General features: G+C 48.8%; 1 protein-coding gene across 3 annotated transcripts in view; it reads right to left on the reverse strand.

Annotated features, from left to right (window-relative positions):
* Nucleotides 1–4,413: 4,413 nt before the first annotated feature.
* Nucleotides 4,414–24,217, reverse strand: part of Rcsd1 (RCSD domain containing 1) — a 62,435-nt gene continuing 42,631 nt past the window's right edge. The window contains exons 2-8 of one of the 3 annotated variants that reach the window (XM_008769663.4): nucleotides 21,174–21,275; nucleotides 19,873–20,081; nucleotides 19,524–19,613; nucleotides 15,424–15,495; nucleotides 13,239–13,442; nucleotides 11,750–12,481; nucleotides 4,414–5,724 (exon numbers count right to left, since the gene is read on the reverse strand). In XM_008769663.4, the coding sequence (XP_008767885.1) occupies nucleotides 5,692–5,724; nucleotides 11,750–12,481; nucleotides 13,239–13,442; nucleotides 15,424–15,495; nucleotides 19,524–19,613; nucleotides 19,873–19,893 (1,152 nt within the window). In that variant the 5' untranslated portion in view covers nucleotides 19,894–20,081; nucleotides 21,174–21,275 and the 3' untranslated portion in view covers nucleotides 4,414–5,691. The remainder of the gene's footprint in view (nucleotides 5,725–11,749; nucleotides 12,482–13,238; nucleotides 13,443–15,423; nucleotides 15,496–19,523; nucleotides 19,614–19,872; nucleotides 20,082–21,173; nucleotides 21,276–24,217) is intronic. The other 2 variants (NM_001415737.1, NM_001108349.1) reach the window with 2 other exon arrangements.

The following is a 24,217-nucleotide window of genomic DNA, read 5'->3' on the forward strand; positions in this document are numbered from 1 at the left end:
TCACTGTGGCCAGATCCTTGGTTTCATTCAAGATACATGGTTTCTTTAGAAAACGGGGATGGCCCAGTGTCACCAGTGAGAAAGAACCACCATAAACCTGGCATGAAAACCTGGCTTACTTTGGAGGGGTGCCCATGTCCTGCACCATTATCTGTATGGATTCTCCAGTTAAACCAGCCACTCCCAGCATAACCAGCATTGGCTTTTGACCTCCCGGAGGCAAATTGCTTATCCTAAGCATAAGAGATTGGTGGGTCTAGTTCTCTTTCCCACTCTCTTCATTTGTAAATGCTGTTTATTCCTTCCTTCCATACTGATTAAGGCACCTATTTTGATAAAGTGTTGAAAAGCCTCCACACGTTCCCGCAGTCCCGGAGTTGAGCCTGCCTGGAATTGACACGTGGTTTTCCTGGTAGTTCCTAGGCACCTCATATGTTCTTTTGGCTAACACCATCCAATTTAACCTCTGATACCTGGTCCGTAGCAGGAGCATTTGTAATACTACAAAGGAGAAAAGCTGTTCTCTCACTTTCAACAATTATGTCCCCATCTGGTTTTAGATGACTCTCAAATTTGTCATGTCTTCTATCCAGTTATATTTTGGAGTTCATTACCCCAGGAAAGAGGCAGAGGGATGCCAGACCTGGAGTATGAAAGTACTGTCCAGTGGTCATCAGTACTTCCCACCAGGGATCCTGCAGTCTTCTTTCTCCTCCTCCTCCCTCTCCTCCCCTTCTCCTTCTCCTCCTCCTCTTCCTCTGGGCTTTTTTTTTTTTTCTTTTAAGATTCGGGCTAAGGATGTAGCCTGGTAGAGTGCTGGCAAGTATGCATAAAACCCTGGATTTGATGCTTAGCCCCTTCTAAACCAGGGGTGCTGATGCATGCCCGTATCCTAGCACTCAGGAATCGGAGACAGGAGGATTAGAAGTTCAAGGTACTGAGTTGGAAGTCAGCCTGGGATACTGGAAGAGTCTGTTTCAGAACAAAGCAAACATACACGGACTAAAATTAAGATAAGAAATATATTTTTTTTTAATTTTTTTTTTTCGGAGCTGGGGACTGAACCCAGGGCCTTGTGCTTCCTAGGCAAGCGCTCTACCACTGAGCTAAATCCCCAACCCCCAAGAAATATATTTTAAATATACTGTTTAAATTTAGTTTTATGTTTGTATGTGCACCATATATGCACAGTGCCCATAAAGGTCAGAAGGTTGTGAGTCGTCATGTGGGTTGCTGGAACCAAACCCGGGTCCTCCACAAGAGCCATAAGCACGCTTAAGCACTGAGCCATCTCTTCAGCTTCAAGAGAAGTTACATTTTTAAGCTACAAAGAAGGCAGGGCTTGTGAAACCATTCATTTCAATACGTCTGTTCAAGAATGGATAGGGACACAGCTAGAGGCACCACAGAGCAGCCACTTTTGTGTCTTCTGCCATGTGCTTCTAGAGGTCATCAGTAAGACAGCTCTGCCACTCCTGGGAGGGCAAGCCAGCCTTTGTGCTGCGAAGTGACTAATGCCACCCAACTCCCTGGATACTCAAGACAGTCATGGTTAGTTTCAGGGGTACTGGTCCCCGAAGAAACCATTGTTTTCTTAAAGGAGAATGAGTTTCCGAATCTTAGTAATGATCTTTGACTAGTAACCACAAATTCATTCTAGAATCTAGTTTTTAAGTGCTTGTTAAAGGGTAATTCAGTCCACTCAGTTAAAAAGTGTTTTAATATTCTGATTACATTTATACTGTGTGTGTGTGTGACATACTCATGCACCTTGGTGTATGTGTAGTGGTCAGAGGACAACATGTGGAGCTCAGGTTTCTCCCTCCACCTTGAGGGCCCAGGGGATTGAACTGGAGTTGCTGAATTTGGCAGCACATCCTGTTTCCTGCTGAGCTGTCCCACCAGCTTCAACCCACTCGTTCTTTTAGCTCATAAACAGAGGTAAGGTTATTAGGCTACCTACTTTCCGATTGTTTCTTCAAGTTCCTATGTAAAACGTCCCGAAGAGCTGGAGTTGTTCATTAATCACCTGAGAACCCAGAAAAGTCAGAGTTGATCTCCAGCTCCAAGACTGTGTACCTGGCTTTTCTTGAGAAAGAGCTCCAAAATCGGCAGGTATGAGATGACCAGTGGGGGCTTAAATTTCATCTATGTTGCTCTTGCTTTTGTTCTTGGTTTGCTTTTAAACGGCCTCGTTATTTTTCTTAGCCTGGCCTCGAACTCACCAAGTAACCCAGGCTTGCCTTGAACTCAAGATAACCAATCCTTCTGTGGTTCTAGGCAAGCACTATACAGACTGAGCTGCATTCCCAGCTCATCATGACATTAAACTCTTGTTTAATCTAACTGGAAAATAATGCTGTCTTCTAATCATGCATTACTCTTTACTTGACGCATATTTAAACAAGAGCCCAGGCCCAAACCTGCATGACTGGCTTTGTTGGGGGTGATTTCTATGCAACAGTGGCGTCATCAGCCCCTGTGGCTTCTTATGCCCTTTCTAGTTTTCTGTTATCTCAATACAAGAGAGAGTCAGCTGACAGGAGGGAACTTCAACTGAGAAAAGGCTTCCATAATATCCAGCTGTAGAATTCTTTCTTTCTCTCTTTCTTTCTTTCTTTCTCTCTCTCTTTCAAGATTTATTTTTTATTCTCTCTCTCTATATATATATATGTATATATACACATATGTACATATACATATATGTACATATATATATATATATATATATATATATATATATATATATATATATATGCTGTTGCTGTCTTCTGACACACCAGAGGAGGCTATAGGATCCTATTGCAGATGGTTGTGAGCCAACATGTAGTTGCTGGGAGTTGAACTCAGAACCTCTGGAAGAGCAGCCAATGCTCTTAAGTACTGCCAGGGCTCCAGCTCCAGGACGTTTTCTTTTTTTTTTTTTTTTTGGTTCTTTTTTTTTCCGGAGCTGGGGACCGAACCCAGGGCCTTGCGCTTCCTAGGTAAGCGCTCTACCACTGAGCTAAATCCCCAGCCCCCCAGGACATTTTCTTAATTAGTGATGATGTGGAAGGGTGGAGCCCTCCTCCATGGCCTCTGCGTCAATTCCTGCCTCTGTCCTGACGTTGTTCAGTGACAACCAATGATAATGCAAGTGTAAGCCAAATAAATGCTTTTCTGCCCAAGACGCTTTGGTCACAATGTTTCATCGCAGCCATAGAAACAATAAGGCACCCATTTAACTAATTCTATGTGAAGGTGAGCTTCTTTAAACACAAATATTGTTTCTAGGCACAGCGCTGCATGCCTTTGGTCCCAGAACTCAGGAGGCAGAGGCAGGAGGATCTCTATGAGTTTGAGTCCAGCCTGGTCTATAAAGTATTCTCCAGGACAGCCAGCACTGGAGAGAGACCCTGTCTCAATGCCCCCCAAATGTGGAGTCCTTCCTATCTGCTATAGAAGTGCAGCACTTGGTCTTGGCTGCTTCAGAAAGGGCAGCAAACATCGCCAGAGGACAGACAGGAAAGCATCTGCCCTGTAGGGACACACAAACAAGAGGATTCTTGGGACTAAAGAGCCCCTGGGAATGGAATGGGCTTGAACTAGAACAAATGATGTAAGTAACAGGACCTGGGATTGCAGGGTGGACAAGGCTACCTTTGGCACCATCAGCCATGTTCCTATGGTGTCACAATGTCACCACATTTTTTTTTTCGGAGCTGGGGACTGAACCCAGGGTTTTGCGCTTGCTAGGCAAGCGCTCTACCGCTGAGCTAAATCCCCAACCCCATGTCACCACATTTCAAAGCTGCTCATTTCTCATCTGCTACTGTGTGCTCAAAGCCTCCAGGAGAGCACAGTCTCCTCTTCATCTACAGCCTGCCCTTGCTTCTGTGCATCTTTCCCACCACACAATCAAAAGCTATTCACAACTGCCACTCCCATGTCCACCGTGCAGTCCCGTGAGTATGGAAACAATCCGCTGAGGTACACAAATAAAACCGCGTGTTCCTCAGGGGGCAGACATCTCTGGTGACAGATAAGTAAGTAGGTAGACAGTATGCAGATTTCAAATAAAATGTCTGGCATAGACGTCCTCCTGAATTCTGTTAAAGTTCAAAGCTTATAATGTATACGACATTGTCAGTCTTGACCAGGTTGAACGTTTGCGACAACTTACAAACCACTTTGAAATTTGTTTAGAAAAATAACGTGTCTCATATATTAACACTATCTTGGAACTAGAAAACCTGTAAGTCAGATGTGAAATTGTGGTACCACCTGTGGCACTGGCCCTTCTATCTGTGAGAGTGTTTTCTGAAGCCAGAGTTGATGTGCTCTAATGAACTTTCAGCAAAACCATCCCTTTTTAGAGTACGGATCTGTACCTTGAGACACAGAACTACTGAATTCAGAATAAGAACCAACCCCGAAGATTCAACATTTATTTAGGTTAACAATTCTTCAGCAGGAGTGCATGGGGAGATGGATATCAGACTGACCCCCATCCCTACAAACCCTGTTTTGTCCCCAGACAGGATACTAAGCAGGACTTCCTGATGAAAACGGGCTGACGGCCCCAACTCATGCCTCCTGAGTCTGGGAGAAGAACTTGGACTTGGATTTGAGAAATGCTTACTGAGAGCCAGGCACGATGATGCGTACCTACAATCCAGAGGCAGAGGCAGGGGGCTCACTAGTTCAAAACCAGCCTGGGCTTCATAGTAAGTTGAAGGCTACATGGTGAGATTAAAAAAAAAAAATCAAGATCAAACAAACAAACGCTTCATAGAGAAGCTACGAGGGAGGATGCTCTCAGAAGGTAAGTTGCGCTGTGGACACTCAGCACCTGTCCCAGAGGTTAGCCAGTTTCCTGTTCAAGTGTAACCTTGTAGGAGAGTGCAACCAGTGCTTGGAGGAGGCAGATACTGTTGCACCTTCAGGGGGGAAATGAAGCACAAAGCCACAATGTCATACCCTGCCTCTCTGAGGGAGTTCCTGTAACAGGGCAGCATGGGATGGGATGGACCAATCACTTCCCTTGTTCTCATCATCCCGGCTGTGGGACAGGGAAAGCGCCTGCCCTTGGAACAGACAGGAACAAAATTTTTACATGTTTTAATAAATATCTTGCTTTGTTTTTGGAAACTGGTCAGCTGTTCCCCATGTGGAGCAAACAGAAAGATCATAGTGAGGACTTTGATACCTTTTCAGGTCTCTGGAACTCAGAGGATTTTATTCTCCACAAGACTGTCTTCTTTATCTACCTAAAATTAGTTTGTTTTTTTTCTTAAGTTACATCTGAGAACCATAAAAACGTTAGAACAATAGAAAAAGACTGTAACTTTACACAAGTTCAACAAGAGCCTAGTTGGGAGGTCGGCTGCAGGAAGGCCTGGGGGAGGGGGGCAACAGGAAGGCCAGGATTGCTGTGGAGTAGACGCCACAGCAAACTGCTTTAAATATATTTAACTCTGAGTCGGTGCATCGGATGGCGCAGACTCAGGTTGACAAAACTCTACTGTCCTCAGCTCTGGTCTCTGACAAGGCTTGGTGGAGCCTACGGGAGACAATCCGCCCTGCATTCTGGGCTGCCTCCGGGTGCTCAGTGTGTTCCCCTGCTCCATCAACTGCTACTGCTGCTACTGCTGCTGCTGTTTCCAAGGAGACGTCTCCAGTGGCCCCATCACTGGTACCCTGAGCTCTTCATCACATTCGGGTATCCTCCACGGGGATGTCTTCCTGCCAACAGGGGGAGAAAGACACAACGAGTTCAGCAGAGCTCCTCGAGAATGTGGGATAAGGAAAAACATTCATGAGGTAGGAGTGAGCCGGCAGACAATAGCCTGATGTAACTCTTCACCAGCCCATTTAATCTCCATCCAACCCATGGGAATTAGGTGGTTCTATTGATTCTATGTTATAGGGGAAACAATTAAGGCACCGAGACGGAAATGACTCTCCAGGACTACACAGCTAGCAAATGGTCGAGTTGGGACTCTGTCCCAGGGGCTAGAGCTTGAGCCCCACCGGCTACTAAACCCTTCTTCGAAGCTTAGCTTTGCTCTTCCCGCTGCCTCTTCTCTATCCCACTCGATATCATCCTTCTTGAATCACCATGCAAGATTTTGGGCAGCAGAAAGAGTTGAAAGAACAGACTGTCCAGCTGGACTGATGCAGAGGGAGAGGCCTGGCTGTGCACGAGGTCTGGGTTTGGTCCCCAGCACTGCAAAGGAGAAGTAGCAGACGGCCTATGTCGATTGAAAGGACAACACAGGGGCCGTTGGTCCAGTGCTCACCCAAAAAGGCGCTGTTGTGTCCTCCTGTTCTTAGGAACTCATTTCCACCAGTTTTTAGTTGATAAATAAACACATCGACAGATGTGCCCAGGGTGGGCCATCCCAGTAATGAGACTTTTAAGTCTGTAGTGTTTTTGGTGGGGTTGTTGTGGATGCCCATGGAGGAGACGTTAGAGGGCTCCCAGGCAATCATTATAGCTGGGCCTGGTGAGCCTAAACCCGGAAGTGTGAACTGAGTTCCTTCTAAGCAGTATCAAGCTTTTGGGAGAGCTCGGTGGCTAGCAGAGTTGATTTGAGGAAGAGAAATTTGGTGCTTGTGTACAGGGTGGGTCTGAGGACCAGGGATTCAGAGGGAGTGAGCTGTGATTGCAGACACAAGGAAGACACATGGCCGCTGGCCTGGGAAGGGAGGAGAAAGAGATCTTGGGGAAGGACAATTGTGTGGGCCGGGTTCAGGTAGAGTATAGGGAAGGTGCCCCAACGGGAACCAGAAGGGATATGAGGCTCCAGTGGTGAGATTCAGTGACCCTCGAATTTCCTGAGGGGAAGGAAGAGGAAACAGCAAACCCAGGCAGGGGAATGAACTTTCAGATAAACATTCACAAATAAATACACAGGCTCTCTCAGGATGTGTCTCTCCTGCTGTGGAAGAAAAAATTTCAAGACAACCAACAGAGAAAGCAAAAACTGATAGGAGAAGCAATCAAGTTAGGTGGTAAGGAAGGCCGTCCACATTTAGGGTTGGCACATTAAAGCGCTGGATGATCGGAGACATCCCCACTGCCTTTTGTGGATGTGAGTCTTTGGCAATTAAGTGTCTGGTCCAGTGCTCCTGCAACCCTGGCTGGCTGTCAGCTGGATGTGTGCCTGAGGATGGCCTTGACCTCTGCTCTGCCTGTGTCCACCTCTCAAGTGCTGAGACTGTGCATGTCACGGCACTTGGCGAGCGCTTCCTTTCCTTGTCTACAGAGTCCCAAGTCCTACGACCTGGATGTCCAGACATATTGGAAGTTTTCAGCATAAGAGGTTAAATTATTTGTGAGGAGTAAGAGGAAGTTAGTCCCTTAGATCACACCTTACATTCGACACTTATGTGCTCAATAGTGTGTGTGTGTGTGTGTGTGTGTGTGTGTGTGTGTGTGTGTGTGTGTGTGATATACAGGTTCACACAATGCGTGTCTAGATGTAGAAACACATATAGATGCACACATGTGTGTAGAGACCAAAGGCAGATGTTGGGCGTCTTCCTAAAGGTCTTCCATCTTGTTTGTTTGCTTGTTTGTTCAGACGGAGTCTCACTGTATAGCTCTGGCTGTCCTGGAGCCAGCTAGATAGTCCATGCAAGGCTTAGTCTCGGAGATTCTCCTGCCTAAGCCTCCCAGGGGCTCAATCAAAGGTATGCACAGCCATGCACTGCTTTGTCTACCTTTTGTTAAAAACATCATATGGAGGATCTGGGTTTAGATCCTCATGATTGCATGGTAAGAACCCTATGGATTGAGTCTGCACCTCCCTGACTCTAACCCCTGCCTGCATCCCCCTGCCTGCACCCCTCTGCCTGCACCACTCTGCCTGCACCCCCTGCCTACACTCCCTTGCCTGCACCCCCTGCCTGCACCCCCTGCCTGCACCCCTCTGCCTGCACCACTCTGCCTGTATCCCCTGCCTACACTCCCTTGCCTGAACCCCCTGCCTGCACCCCCTGCCTGCACCCCTCTGCCTGCACCCCTCTGCCTGTATATCCTCTGCCTGTATCCCCCTGCCTGCACCCCCTGTCTGCACCCCCTGTCTGCACCCCTGCCTGCACCCCTCTGCCTGCACCCCTCTGCCTGCACCCCTCTGCCTGCATATCCTCTGCCTGTATCCTCCTGCCTGTATCCCCTGCCTGTATCCCATTGCCTGCATCCCTCCTGCCTGTATCCCCTGCCTGTACCCCCCGTCTGCAGCCCCCTGTCTGTATCCCCCTGCCTGCATCCCCCCCTTTCTGGAAGAACACCTTGCTCCATCCTTCCTACGAGCTTCTGTCTGTTGGCAGACAGACCACGCTTGTTCTTGTTTCTGTCACTGCGTTTTCCCACTTTGAACCCCCAGTCTGCCTCACAGTGACAAGGACGATTAATCAGTGCTGGCACAACGAGTGCAACTGGAATTCGTGTATTTGATCAACTGATTTCTATCATTGGAAGCACAAGATGGGCATTAGATTGGGAGCAGGAAACCACTTGCTACTGTACATTGCCTGTTTCTGCCAGCCCCAGGAAAGACCGGGATAGGCATGGGTGCCTAGCGATGTGCCAAGGGACCTCGCAACTACTGCCTCTGGGGAATCCTTTTGCCCTTGAGTCTGAGGCATTCTGACTTTAATCTTCAGTGAGGCTTGAGAGGCACCAAAGAAGACAGGAAGCAATAGCCCTCACAGGTTAGACAGATAATTCACTTGGACTGAGGCCCTTCGTAAAGTTTATTCTGATGAACAGGGACCTAATAGGTTAGCATTGATGAAGCTGTCCTTGGACAATGTCCAGGCCCATGGTGCCTTCCCAGGAGGGTGGCCTAAATAGTATTAAAGTTTTGCCTCTCAGTGGTGGGGGGTGGATGGGGTGAGGGTGGGGAAGTGGGGGTGAGGGTGGGGTGGGGAGAAGGGTAACAAGTGGAGAGGCAGGGAGAATGAGGCTCTTCTTTCTCTGTCTGAGCTGCTATTTGCAGGGAGAGGGCTTTAGTTTGATCCCCTGGCCAGGGTTCTCTGGGTTAGGAATACAGAGTGTAAAAAGCAGGAGAGATGACCAGAGAGCCTGTCCTATAGCACCTGCCTGGGTTTCCTTTGAGAAGCCACCCTTTACCTGAGTTTCTCCAGACACAGCAAAGTCCTGCCCACTCGGCAGCCCAGGAGACACTTACTCCTGAGGACCAGGAGACGCTGCTGTCAGAGGCAAAAGGAAAAACAGGGGCCTCCCGGCCCGGGCACAACCTTGGAGTCACTGGCAGAGGATCCCTTAGACCCAAAGAGGACTAAAGGTTTGGGAACTGAGTGTAATCTTCTGGGGATTCAGGGGAGTGTCCAGGTTCCAGAAGATTCTGAGCCTAGTGACTGAATCTAATTTAAGGAATGCTCAGTTAGGAAATATTAAATCTGTCCCCCTTCGGGAGTCCATGCGACTCTCTTCTCCCTGATTTACGTCGAGTGCTGATACATCATGGGGTCTCTGGGAAGCCTTCAGAGCACACCAGCCCCTCCTGTACCTGCTGTTCTATCATTATGAGCCACTTACTTTGGGCCAAGGTATTCTCACCCCCCTTCAAAAATCCATCCACTCTGATGACATAGTGGTGCACATCCATCGCAGTACCCAAGAGGCTAAAGCAGGAGGATTTCCTTGAGTTCAAAGCCTCTTGGACTAACAGTGAGCTCCCAGACAGCCGGAGCTATAGACTAAGACCTTGTCTCAAGAAACTAATGAGTTAATTAAAAACTCTTCATTCTCTCTACACATGTTATTAAAGACCTACCACATTCCCGATCCTACAGTAAGTTCTGGGATTATACAAGGAAGGAATATACAAGAGACAATCAAAATAAGCAGGAGAGGAGTTGGAGAGACGGTTCGGTGGTTAAGATCACCTACTGCTCTTACAGAAGACCTGGGTTTGGTTTCCAGCACCCACACGGTGGCTCACAACCATCCCTAACTCCAGTTCTAAAGGATCCAATGCCTTCGTTGGCCTCCATAGGCACCAGGCATGCACATAGTACATGTACACATATGCAGGCAAAACATGCATACACATAACATGAAATGAGCACACCAAAACGCACAACAAAAATCCAGGAGAATGACACAGTGGAGTTATGGGCGAGGGGAACTGTGGAGTGGGAGCAGATTCCTTTGCCTGAGAGGTCACAAGACAGGCTTTAGGGAAGCGGTCACCTTCATCTGAGACCTGAAGGATGGGCTGGAAGTGGTCCCATGAGAATCAGAAAGAAGAGTGTTCTCACCGGAGGGGGCTGCGAAGGCAAAACTCTGAGCGGGGAATGTATCTGGTGTGCTGCAGAAAGCAGAGGGCAGATGGCTAGAGCACAGCTCTGGGGAGAGCCAGGGCAAGGAGTGTGCGTCCATCCCTGCACCAAGTTTGATCTTACTTGGAAAGCAGAGAGCTACAGATGCTGTGCAGGATTTCATGGAGAGGTCACTCTGGCTTTAAGACATGTCCTACATCTGAAGACTGGTGGCTTGTAAGAGAGAAGGGGAGGAGACCCAGGACACATAGGTAAGGGGGAGGTCACACAGCCATGGTGACAAAGGTGACAAAGAGGAAGCATCTTCAAGCCACAGAAGGACAGGTTCTCTTTTGGCCCTCTAGGGGGCCTCAGGTTGTCAACATTCTTAACTTTGGAGTCCCAGTTCTGATGTTTAGGACTGTGAGAAAATACATTTCCATTGTCTGCCTGCCTGCCTGCCTGCCTGCCTGCCTGCCTGCCTGCCTGCCTGCCTGCCTGTCTGTTTATACGTATGTGCTTATTTACATATTTACTTATAGGCAGAGTCTTTAACTTTTACTCAGGCTGTTCTATGTAGCCCAGGCTAGCCTTGAATTTACGCTGGCCTTCCATTTCACACTGAGTGCTGGGATGACAGGCAGGAGCTGCACGGCCAGTTCATTTCTGTCGTTTTAAGCCACTGAGCCTGTGACGATGTGTCTGGAAACCCTAGTAAGAGAGGTGAGATGTTTTGCCAAGAGTGGATCCTGCCAGCCAACTAGCCATCGGCCTACCCGCCTTTTGGTTACTGGGTAAAGAATGAACCCTATCAAGGATGGTAGGAAGGCAGACAAGAGACTACCATAGTAGGATGCACATGGTGGCTGAGGGAGGGACCGGCTGACACAATGAAAGGAGAACATAAAGATGGCAGGGTGGACATCATCAGGAACAGGCGGGGAGGGGCACTGAGTTTTGGGAAACTTCCAAGGGATTTCTGGGATTCCCCTACGGCGGAACGGTGAATTTAAGGGGAATTTCTGGGAGCTAGTTGGAAGAGATAGGTGGTCAGCAAGGTCCACAAAATGTGGCTAGACAGATGGTCAGAGACTGTCCTGGCTCCCTACTCAGATGCGACATGGGATGTTGACTGCGACTGCGTGATACCACACAGAGCTTCCTCTAAAGACACAACTCTGAGGCCATCTGGGCTTGGAAGTGTCCCTGATGTCCTACCCTACTCTCTCCACACAGACTCTTCCTCTTCAGGACCCCAACAGCAGCACCCTGCACCCCTTCAGTACACACTGTCAACATCAGTCACTGCTTCACTGCACGCATACCCAGAACACGCTTCCCTTTCATGCTCTCACGGCGGAGTCAGGCAGTCTCAGTCAGCATCGGGTAGGGGACAGGAACTGGTGACTTTGCATACAGAGCTGATTGGGGCAGCTCTGGTCCTGATACCTTGTGAACCATCAGGGCCACTTACCGTGGAGACTGCATTCTCACTCTGGATCTCATTGCTGGCCTCTCCTGCCGAATGGTCGGCCCCTGGGCTGCCGCTTGGCTCCAGAGGCGCCTCCTCCTTTTGCTTTGCTTCCGGCTCTGGGACAGTGGTACCTTCCGCTTCTCCAGAAGAAGTTTGGGGGACCTTCCCCCTGACCACTTCGTCCTCGGGTATATTTGCATCTGGGCTTTTCTGTCCAAGCCCATCCTCTTCCTCTGTTACCCTTTCCTCAGAGGCTGTCCCTTCTGTGGCCTTCCCAGTGTCTGTGTGCTCTCCAGGGGCTGTCTCTTCCCGTGGGCTTCCACACCCATTCTCAGTCTCTGGGCTGCAGGTTTGTGATGGCTCCTGAACCTCTGGATGACCCTGACTGGCTGTGTCTGGAGTCTGTCCAGCCTTCGCTCCGGCATTCGCCTCCTCTAGGGTCCCGACCAGCTCCTCTGGCTTCTCTGTGCTGCTGCACGTGTTCCTCCTCCGTGGCTTTTCTGTAGACCTCAGGGTTCCTTCTACCCTATCTGCCCCGGCTTCCTGGTTGGGTTGGGGGGACCCGGGGTCCTTGCTCTTGCTAGGAAACACGTCATCCCCATTTTCTTCCCTGGCACCGTTTTCCTGAGATGGTTCCACAGCTCTGTAATCTCTGAGGTCCCCACAGTCCGACTGAGACCTTCGGAATCGCCTCGAGGGAGGACGTCTTTTTATTGAGCCTCTAGTCCTTACCTGGAAGAAGATACGAAGAAATATTATCTTAAAAATTTTAGAAGGCCAAGAGGAGGACCATGTGTGCTGAAGGAGAAAAAAAAAAAACAAAACAGAAAAAAAAAAACAAAAAACAAAAACAAAAACAAAACAAAAAACCCACTACAGGTTCGTTTGGTTTCCTAGGAGGGTGTACAGTTCTTTGCTGCTCATTATAAATCAGAATCTAGAGCAGTGGTTCTCAACCTGTGGGTCACAACTGCCACAGGGATTGCATATCAGGTATCCTGCATATTACATTATGATTCCTAACAGTAGCAAATTTGCAGTTGTGAAGTAGTAACAAAATAACTTTATGGTTGGGGGTCACCACATCACCAGGAACTATATTAAAAGGTCACAGTCTTAGAACGTTTGTAAAACGACTTGGTGAGCTGCAGATTTTTGTCTCAGGAAGATGGAAATGTTTTCCTTCTGTCAACAAACGTGCAGAGACAGTTCAGTGAGCAAAGCATTTGCTGTGAAAGGTGACCGGCCGAGTTTGGGTCCTCAGCACCCACGTGAAAGACAAGGGAGGCAACCTTTGAGAATGCATTCCTGTGGCTGGCATTTTGAGATAGCAGATCCCTGCAGCTGGCAGTCTAGCCTATGGTGAACTCCAGGTTCTGTGAGAAGGGATCCCAAACACTGTAGGTGATGTCTCTTTGCAATAGTGGAAAGTTTGAACACACAGTGTAGTTTCCTCGGCAGACCACAGTACAAGGGAGCCGTAATTTACCTTATTGTAAGAGGGCAGGTGAGTACCTTCCGGAGGCTGGTCAAAGCTCACAGGCACCTCTTCTGCCTCACCTGGGTGGGATCGGATGCCAGGGCTACTGGGTGTGGAAGGGGGACTGTGAAATGGCGACACCATGGCCTTGAGTCCGGGACTTTTGGGTGAAGCCCCAGGCAGAAGAGCTGCCGGATCAAAGGCTAAATTGGCCTGTCAAGAAAGGGGAGATGATGAGGGCTTCTGCTGTGTTACTTCACTGGCTTCACAGCTGGTTGACGATAGCTATCGGGAAGCTTGTGTGTAACTCCCCAACCAATTATCTGCTGTTACTTATCCTATGGCTGTTCTGGAAGCATGGCCTACCCATACCCAATACCTGGCTCACAGTAGGCTACCTTCTTGGATGCTCAGATCATGATGAAGTGGATTCTGTATAGACACTCCCAGAGGTCAGTCTGGGAGGTCTAGGACAGCTGGGGCTACATAGTGAGACCCTATCTGATGATGATGATGATGATGATGATGGTGGTGGTGGTGGTGGTGGTGGTGGTGGTGGTGGTGATGGTGGTGATGGTGATGATGATGGTGGTGATGATGATGGTGGTGATGATGATGGAGGACGAGGAGTAGAACAGCCCCAATGAGTGGTTACAGTGGTGCAACAAGTAATTGTTGGCAGCACCTTCAATTCCCAGGTTCCTTTGTTTGTTTGTTTGTTTCTTGGGATAGGGTTTCTCTGTGTAGCCCTGGCTATCCTGGAACTTGATCTGTAGACCAGGCTGGCCTCCAACTCAGAGATCTGCCTGTCTCTGCCTTCCGAGTGCTGGGCTCAAAAGCGTGCACCGCCACCTCCCAGCAGCCCTCGGGTTCTTACGGTATTTCACACCCATGTCCTCTCCCCATTAGCCAGTAGCATTTGTTCCCTATCTGTCTGTTGTGCATAGCTATTGCCTCTGCAATAACTCTACACAGTCAGTGCTGGTCTCCTGACACACACTAGGAAGGTGGCTTTAATCGCCTGAGGCTCACAGCAGGTCTGCTTGACCCTCGAGCCTCCTGGTGGAGTTCTGTCTTTGGAGAGAGCACAGTGTGGACACAGCAGTCTTCAGGGTGTCTGCCCTGTAGCCATCACAATACAGGTGAAACCAGATAAACATGGATATAAAGGGAGACCAAAGACCAAAGGGAGGGTTACTCGAAGGTAACTAAAGCCTAAGAAACCTACAGATTTGGTGGGGAAACAGGTGTGAGGCCCCAAATCAACCTTACAGATGATAGAGCAGGAAGGTTATGGAGGGACTGTGTATGAACAGCCCAGACAGGGTCTCACAGACCCAGGGTGGCCTTCAACTCACTGTGTAGTGGGGAATGAGCCTGAGCTTCTGAGCCTCCTTTGTCTGTCTTTAGAGTGCTGGGGTTGCAGGCTTCAGGCTTCCTCCACCGTGCTGGTTTTTGAGGTGCTAGGACTTGAACTTTGAATTGAATTGGGCTTTCTGCACACTAGGCCAGCGCTCTGGCCACTGTCGCTACACCACCAGTCAAGAAAGTCTGAGCGCCATCTAGGGGCACACCTCTTGCTCCTGCTCTCTGTAGACCCAAATCCGAACAGTTGAATCTCCCCCACCTAACTGGGCCGGTCAGTGTAGGACTTCCCAGAGAGCGGGCCAGGCGAGAGAAGCAGATAGAGCAACGGAAAGTCCCACACACCCAACTCCAAATGTAGGATCTTTCTCTTAACAGCTACCGTATGACCTTTAGCAACACCTTTCTGAGTCTGACCTCACACACAGCCTGACCTCCACAGCCTGACCTCCACAGCCTGACCTCCACAGCCTTTTACAGAGGATTTCTGGTCTACTACCCCACACTTCCCCAGTGCTCCCCTCAGGCCAGACGATGCCTTTGAGCATCCCCGAAAGGTGGTTAGCACTCCCAGACCACAGGACATTATGTGTGTGTTTAGGAAGGTAGTCATTTAATGTGTCCTTAAGGACGGATGCCCAAAACAGACAAGACTGAATTGTGGCAAGAATTAAATATAGAAAACGCACAAGCTGAGAAGCAGTGCTGTTGAGCCCAGGCTTGTTTTGTTTGTTTGCTTTTGTTTTTGTAGCATATGATGGCATGAAGGAAGGGGTAGGACCACAGACGTCAGCGGGAGTGTGTGAGACAGGATGCATTCTGCACCTACCTGGAGCTTCTCAATCAGAGGTGAGCTCTTCACCTTGATTTTAGGTGGGTGGCTGGTGCTGGATGGTGATTTCTACAGGACAAACAGACCAAAACAAGCAAGTGAGCCAAAGGGAGGAGGCTATTAAGCTGCCACTGCTTTGGTACCCTACCACTTACCTCACTCAAGCCTGGCTGAGACAGGCCTCCTGTTCCCACCCCCTCACCTCACACAAGCAAGGCCACTCGAGTTTGAGCTGAGAAGTCAGGGCAGACATTCACATCACAGGAAAACTCCCACCCCAGGAAGAGTGACTTCATTGTCACTAGGAGGAAAAACTCCATCTGTGGGGATCAAGGCCTTCACCTCATGGCCTTCTACAAGGCAAGTCAACAATTGGAGGGAATTTCTCAGACAAAAGGCAAAAAAAAAAAAAAAGGTTATTCACTCTCTTGTCACAAACAAAACAATAAATCACAGGCTGGGAATGAGATTAGACAGAGGTATTATTAAAACCCCTCCATTGGATTAATATTTTGAAAAATTCCACCAACAGCATGGTTCATTTTCCCAGACACAGAATATTCATTTAAACAGGCAGATGTGTGTGTCAAGTATCTACCAGGACCACATGTATTGTGTTAGTTATGAGAAGATGAAGGTAATTTGGTCTCTTCCCATATCAGTCAGAGGCTGTTATCTCTACTACGTGTCCTTTGTTAATTACTTTTGTGATCATGTACACCACGAATCATTCCTGCTTCCAGATTATATGTTCATAAAAAAGATTGGCTCCTTATTCTACTCTAAATTCCCGCTACTAGGGCAAGAATGACAACAGCTGTACGATGATTAAGTGATGGTGAAGAAATGGAGGATGCCTTCACGGTGATAGACAAGGCCAAGCACGGGAAGGATTTCTCCAATAGTTTGGGGCCACCCCACCCTCACACCCCATCTCCATATATGAGTGTACGGGCACCGTAAGAAGAAAAATACTGCTGACACCTGGGTAATGTTCTGAGATGTCTGGCTACGTTATGGTTGTAGAAGAAGAGAGACCGACTGGGCTGATCTCTGTGGCCAGTGTCAAGGGAGAGCATGCTGCAGTGGGGCAGTAAATGCTGGGACTCAGAGACCTGCCTCATTCTGATTCCAAGTTTGGTGGCTGTCCTAGCAAGAGATGGCGCTAAGGAAGGGTGCTGGGGGCTTCCCTTCAAGCGCTAGGTTGCCTCTGCCCTGTGAGTCAGACACATTACTAAGGCAGTCAGTCCTGGAGCCTTTTGCTTCTATGAGTGTTAGGATCCTCCAGTCCCAACTGGGAGGTTCTTAGTTTCTGGGTGTCACAAAGTTACAAGTTCAAGTTCAAGTTAGAAGTTACAGTTCCATAAACTATAGAAAATTTTGCTATCAAGGCTCACTCTAGGTGTTATTATAAACTCTTCAAACTGCTTCTGAAATCCAACAAACAGCACCTCTTAACTTCAGGGCTAGAGACCTAGCAGATGTCGGAGTTCAGACCCCTTACTGATTTGACTACAAAGCAGAATGAATCCCGTACAACCACTAATGCAGTTTCACAACATGGACAGCAGATGGCAGCATTTAGTTTAGAGAATTTAATCACAGGCGCCAGGCCAGTGGTGGGACTAAGACAGTCAGGGGAGATAAACCAGTTGGCATTCATACATTTTATATATATGTGTATTGCTATAACATCCCAACAATGTGTTATGACATCTATAAGTTGTTGACCTGATATTTTCAGAATGGTATTCATGTCCTTCCAAAACCCTGTGGTATCTGATTCTCCCAGGAAAGGTAGCTTGTCACTTTGCCTGCAGTCAGTAGGCAAAATTCTAGGGGCTAACCTCACATCTCAGACCCAGAAGGTATAGGAGTCCCAGCCATCGTACCCATCCCTGTGTGTGAGCAACGTGCCTGAGGGACATCGGTGCTCCTATAAGCGGCAAGCACTACAGAGTCTTGTAACACTTCCATTCAGCCCCGGCAGGCGAACCATGCCCTCTCTCTCTCTCTGACAGAAGTCTCACTGTGACATCCTGGCCTTCGGCTTGCTATATAGACAAGTCTGGTCTTGAATTAGCAATCCTTCTGTGACACTCTCTGAAATGCTGGGGTCACTCTTGTGTTCTGTGATACCATACTCTGTAAATTTCAGGGCAAAAAGAAAGTCATTGACCCTGGGGGGCAATGTTATCGCCCCAAACATGTAGCATCTCACTCTAGACAGGATCTTCAACCTAACACCATCCCACCCCTTGGCCATTACACACTACAAACACGACCCACTTCATCTGTTTTCATTCCTAAAAACAAAGCTTCTACATCCAGTTCTCTCTCTCTCTCTCTCTCTCTCTCTCTCTCTCTCTCTCTCTCTCTGTGCTGATGTTCTCATCCCCTTTTTACAAAACTAAGGAATTAGTGTGGAGCAATGAGTCCTCTTGGGGCAAGCCTAGGTTATCAGGGGACAGCTTAGATGGTCACACCACAGCCCACTGTACCACAGCAGAGGTGCCAAGCTCAGCAGGGAAGGGCCACAAGGAGAAGCTGACCTTCCGTAAAGAGAAGTTGCCTGGGCTGGGAACCCCTTGCAGCCACAGCACCATGATGCCAGCACTTGAGGGGACCCAACTAAACCACGGAGTTTCTCAAACTCAGCTCTTGAGCTTTCTCACCTCACCAGACTAACCTTGTTCGGCGGAGGGGAAGTTATCCCCAGAGCAGGTGGACCCAGGACTCCGCGCTTACTTGACTGAGGGTAGCTATGAGTTCTCAACCCTTTCATTGTTTTAGAATTTATTTTAACTGAAAAAACAAAACAACTGATGTGTAGGTGCTTTGCCTGCATGTTGGTGCCCATGGAAGTTAAAGGAAAACATTGTATTCCCTTGCACTGGGGTAACAGAGCCATCAACAGAGCCTGGGTAACAGAACCTAGGTCCTCTGAACCAGTAGTCCGTGCTCTTAACCACTGAGCCATATTCCAAGCACTGAGTTTACTGCTCTTTAGTTATACTTAGCTCTTATTTATTTGTTTTGTGTGTGTGTGTGTGTGTGTGTGTGTGTGTGTGTGTGCATGTGTCACACATGTGTCACTGCATGCACACAGAGGTCAGAGAACAACTTTTGAGACTGGGTTCTTTCCTTTTACCATGTGGTTACTAAGGACAGAATTCAGGTCATCGGACTTGGTGGCAAGTATGTGCCTTTCCCCGCTGAGCCATCTTGCTGGCCCTGGTTCTCTGCTTTTTGATGCACTTCTGCCTGTGAGCCTTGGGCTGACAAAAGGGCTTGAAAATCATTCATCTACATCAACCGTTTCACTTTGTAGGGGACAACATGTCCTGAGTTCGGTGCCTTTTATCAGGATGCTGGTCCCCGGAAAGAAGGGGGCGGGAAGGGGGTTGAGGTGGGACTCAGGAGCTGAGCTGTTTGGCTTGTTTGCTCTATTTTGGGCTTGGCCTCTCGGGCCTGAAGACAACATGCAAATTGGTTTCTGGCAGGACCGAGACCATGACCACAGCGAAAGTTCACGGGCTGCTGGGTTGGGGCCTGCAGCAGCCACTCCAACAGCTACAATTAGATAAATAAGAGCGGGCAGTGTGATGGCTGAGACTCTATTACTGGCTATGATGTATAACACCAGAGCCTTCCTTATGTCGGCAGCACTAGCTATTTATATCCAAGAGCCAGGAGGCCTTCTGTGTGCTCTGGTTCTCTTCCAGGGACCCAGAACAATGGCCAGCCTTTGCCAAGGATGCGGAGAGGCCGTGAACTTCTCTACCACGGTGGCTCTGCCTCTGAGGGCATAGCTCCTCTTCGTGAGGGCCCATTTACACCTCGTCTACCAGTCTACCACTCTTCCCTTGGGGACTGAAAAATGGCTCTGGTCCTTGGCTGATCCTTAAGGAGGCTCAGGGGAAAGCTAGTCTCTACAGTAAAAGATCCAGGAAGGAGTGAGAGAGACTCATTCTTGTACCAGTGGTGAAGCCATCCTGGTGGGAATGTCAAGGCCCAACACTGTGACGCTTGTAGCTCTTTCCTGCAAAGAAGATGAAACCCCACAGGCAGCAGCTGTGTACCCAGGTGGCACTTACCTCCTCACCATTCTGGCCCAGCTCTACCTTGGGGGGGAAGAGGGGGAGGGAGCAGGGTGGTTTCCTTCTTGTTGGCTTACTGGCTGGTGTCTAGAGGAAGAGTGACAGACGACACAGAGAGAGAAAGAGAGGCAGTGAATCAGGCAATAGGGAGGAAGAGGAAGGCTCGGAAACCGGTGTCAGGAGTGGTTAGGGATGTCTAGAGGAGGAAAGAATGGTGGTGGGCCCGACTATCTAAGGGACTGTCCTCCAGCTGTGCATTGGCAACCCATGATCCCCTCTCCTTCTCTGGTCAGCGACACCATCCTCTTGTACTTGAGCCCCCCTCCCCCCTCCAACCTAAGCTAACCTTGCAAGACGACATCCACATCTTTGCCTTTCTGGCGAGAGGCAGAACTAGACCATCTCCTTTGTCCTTTAGAGCATTCCTCTCTAGAGACCGTGGGTCAATTTTATTTTTAATTGAGAAAACAAAAGTGCAAAATCGGGGTTGGGGATTTAGCGCAGTGGTAGAGAGCTTGCCTAGCAAGTGCAAGGCTCTGGGTTCGGTCCCCAGCTCTGAAAAAAAGAAAAAAGAAGAAAAAAAAAAGAAAGAAAGGAAAAAAAAGTGCAAAATCAATCACTCACCTAAACAAGGCAGCTAGGCTGCTGTGGGGTCCACAGCATCCAGGCAGGCCCCTCCCCCACCTCGGGAGCCTCCTTTTACTTTCCTTGCTGCTATTTGACAGAGGGTCTCCTGTTGTCTGTAGCCTGGGCAGAGCCTTGACGTCCTCGTGGAACTGAGGGTGACCTTGAAATAACTCTCTTTCTTATTTTTTGGGGGGAGGGGAAGGGGTTGTTGTTGTTTTTTGTTTTGCTTTGTTTGTTTGTTCTGTTTTGTTTTAAGGCAGTTCTCAGTAGCCCTGGCTATCCTGGAACTCACTCTGTAGACCAGGCCTCCAATCAGAGATCCTCCTGCCTCTGCCTCCTCAGTCCTGGGATTAAAGCTGTATACACCCATACCTGGCTGACCTTGAACTCTTGGTTCTTCTAACACTGCTCCCCTCAGCTCACTTCTAATGGAAGCCACCAAGTAAGACAATCCAGTACAACTGTCAAAAGCATAACTTTTTTTTAATTAAATATTTTCGTCTTCGGCAGGATTCTTCTAGAATCTCCTAGTCCTGGGTCCCTTTCTTCCTCATTCCTGGTTTCTTCGTGGAATGTGCTTCCCTCCAAATTCTCAGTTCCGGATCTGACGAGGTCCTGCCTATCTTCTGCTTCCTAGGCTGGAAGCAGGAGCTAAGTGTGTGTGAACCAGTCCGGGCTGGGCAAAGGGGATCACTGCCGGTTGTGGGTGGGTGGAAGATCAAGAAAAAAGGGAATCTATACTGTCTGGTTATCACCCCTCCTCACCACAATGGGAGCCTCACTCCAGGAGGGAAAGACTTTGCCCAAGCTCCAAGGCGTGTGTGTGTGTGTGTGTGTGTGTGTGTGTGTGTGTGTGTGTGTGTGGCAAATTCTCCACATTCAGAGAGACCCTCTGTGGCTTCTCTTCCTAATTTGGTAATTGCCAAGGCTCCTCCAGCCCTCTTTCTCCTCAGGGACTGAGAGGCTTCTCCTTCCTCCAGTCCCCTCCCGGAAGAGGATGCACCAAGCATCTAGACTCACCTCCCTGGCCACAGCTGCCTGCTCCCGAAACCGCCCAGCCAGCTGGGCCACTGAAGGCTGCGCTGAGCTGTCAACATTGGAGTTGGTCTCCGAGGGTCTTTCCTGGCAAACAAAGGAGACATGAATGGTAATCAGCAAGGTCACATGGGGTGCCATGAAAGGCACCTGTTTTGTGGTCCCTTCAGGAATTCTATGACGAGATATTTTTAACAGTGTTTTGCAACTAGCTCCCATATTCAGGATTAAAAACAACTCCTCCTCCTCCTCCTCCTCCTCCTCCTCCTCCTCCTCCTCCTCCTCCTCCTCCTCCTCCTCCTCCTCCTCCTCCTATTCAGTCACCAACATTTAGTGAGTAGCTACAATGTATTGAGGTTCTGGGTGTGCCCTTGGAGACAAATAAAACGAGCGCTCATCCTAGACAGATGTTGAGGGATTGGAGGGAGTTGGGCAAGGTCTCTTACTCTGCAAAGATCTGCTACCCCAGACATGGGACGCATCAACAACAGCCTGCAAATCCCCTTCCCCTGCTTAATGACTCGGAAAAGTGGGGGTGCAGTAGGAATGCAAAATGCTGTCTGAGACAGGGTCTTTGTAGGAAATGGAGAGAGCATTTACTCTTTCTAGAATTTTCCCATCTAAATGTATGTGATTTTGTTTTCCCTACTTAACTGACAGCCTTGGGCAATAGTGACCATTTATTACATTAGTGACTGACTGAGAGGCAGTAGTAGGCGGCATGGCGGAGCGAGGGGGACTCTACCAGAGACTCACTCCATCTCTCATTGCTTCAGCAGTCTGGCCTCAGTGGGGTGATACCAGTGTCTCTCCTTAGGCTGATCTGAGTTTGATGACTGACTGTATTATAATGGCAGGGCAGGGGCAAGGAGCAGGGTTCCTGTCATGACACTTGGCTGTGGTCCAGCCCCCAGTTCTGGTCAATAAACTTATTGATGCTTCAGGTCAAGATGCTTGAAGGACATAGTCCATCACATGTGCCACTTGTCACTGTGACACAGAGGATGTCAGATGACCCTGGAAATGGCACTTCATGTCTGTTACATACACATGGTCTACATAATAACCTGGTTTTGGATCTCTTTCTGTCTCTGTGTCTTTGTTTCTCTCCCTCTCTTCTCTCCCTCTCTTCTCTGTCTCTGTCTGTCTCTGTCTCTGTCTCTCACTCTCTCTCTGTGCGTGAGTGTGTGTGTGTGTGTGTGTGTGTCCCTCTCTCTGATGCAGGGTCGTCTTGTTCTGTAAACTAAGCTGACCTTGAACTTATGGCCCTCCTACCTTTTCTTTCTCAAGTGTTAGGGTTTTGAGTGTGTACCACCATACCCAGATCCTTTTGGGTTTTTTCTTTTTACTTTTTTTTTTTTTTCAGAGCTGGGGACCTAACCCAGGGCCTTGTGCTCGCTAGGCAAGCGCTCTACCGCTGAGCTAAATCCCCAACCCCTTCTTTTTACTTTTAAAGTGTGTGTGTGTCAGTGTGTCTGTGTGGGCCAGAGAACAACTTGCAGACCTGTAGGCTGGACGCATAGACAATCCTAATAACAATAACCCTGCACCTTCTCCACTCCCCACTCCCCATCCCCGCTGCCATTGGGTCACCAAACTCAGAGCAGCCCAATGAGAGACACATCAGCACTGCTTACTGCTGAAGCAATGAGAGGGGTGGAGTGAGTCTCTAGCTGAGTCCCAGCAGCTCCCTTCTCATCCTGTTTGCTACTTGCAGGAGGCAGGACTTTCCTTCCACCAGTGGTTCTCAGGAACTGAACTCTGGTCATCAGCCTTGGTAGCAATCACCTTTACCTACTGAGCCATCTTGCCGGCCCCTCCTCTTGGTCTTATGCATTCAGTCCTGGAACTATTAGGCATCTTCGTTGTTTTGTTTTGTTTTGTTTTTGTCACTATGATTGTAGTTTTATTGTTATTATTATTTATAAAACATAGACAGAGAACTTTATCATTTTCCTCCTGTTCTGGGAGGGCTGCTGTCTTTGCCTCTGCATGAGCCTCATGGCCTCTGAGATGGATCATACCCTGCTCCAGCAGCAACCATTCATCTCTGTACCACATGTCCCCTGTGCACAGCCATACCCACGACCCTCCTTCTGGTACTAAAAGTGTCTCCCAGTTACTTGATTTGGCCCCTGCCACCTCCTGGCAACCAAGGGGAGCGAGCATGGCTGGTTGGAAGGAAATTTGTGCAGAGGTAGGGAAGACTGAATGGAGCCTCAGACTGGATGGGAATGGATACTCTGGTGCCAAAGTCAGCTACATCATTCCTTTCAGCTGCATCACTCAAGTTCATCCCCACTCCAGTCTAAACACCGAGGTTGATTTCAAGGAAGAGTCCAAGTGATTGCCTCTATTCAGGATTTCACATTTCTCCCAAGTCCTGGGAAGGCCCTGGAAGCCTGACGCTCCATCCCAAGAGACTGCTGGTGGGCTCGGGACTGACCCCTCGGGACTGATTGTCCCACTGGCTGCCTGAATAGTGGCCAGAGACCCAGGACTCGCTGTGCTGGAGCATCAGAAAGGCTGGGTCAGAGTGTGGTGAATTGAGCTACCCTTGGCAAAGATGCGGGCGATCATTCTGTCCATCTGTCTAGCTTCCTGCCACATACCAGCATGGCCTCTGTCCACCACTATTTATTGCTCCGGCCCTGCTGACTGTGCACTCTCCCCAACTTCCCGGGCGCTGATGGCTGGTGGTGCAGGGAGAGACATTCCAGTTAAAAATAGAGTTATAGAGGGATAAAAAACACCAGAACGTCTCTGTCTCAAGACTGTGCTTGGCAAGGGGCTCAGCAACAAGGGAACATAAGGCTTCTGGAAACACTTAGGGCTCACAGATCAGGTGGGAAAAAAAGATTCTAATACAGAGTTTGTTTTCTTAAGGCTCCCTAGGTAATGTGTTTTCTTTAGGGGGTAAGGCTTCTCACCCCCACCTATCTCCAGAATACCTCCTCTCCTGAACTTCAGAACACTGAGAGATGACTGCTTAGTGCACACAGAACACACTGAAGCCTGGAGACATACAT

Source organism: Rattus norvegicus, chromosome 13, assembly GCF_036323735.1.
Source record: "Rattus norvegicus strain BN/NHsdMcwi chromosome 13, GRCr8, whole genome shotgun sequence".
Lineage (NCBI taxonomy): Eukaryota > Metazoa > Chordata > Mammalia > Rodentia > Muridae > Rattus > Rattus norvegicus.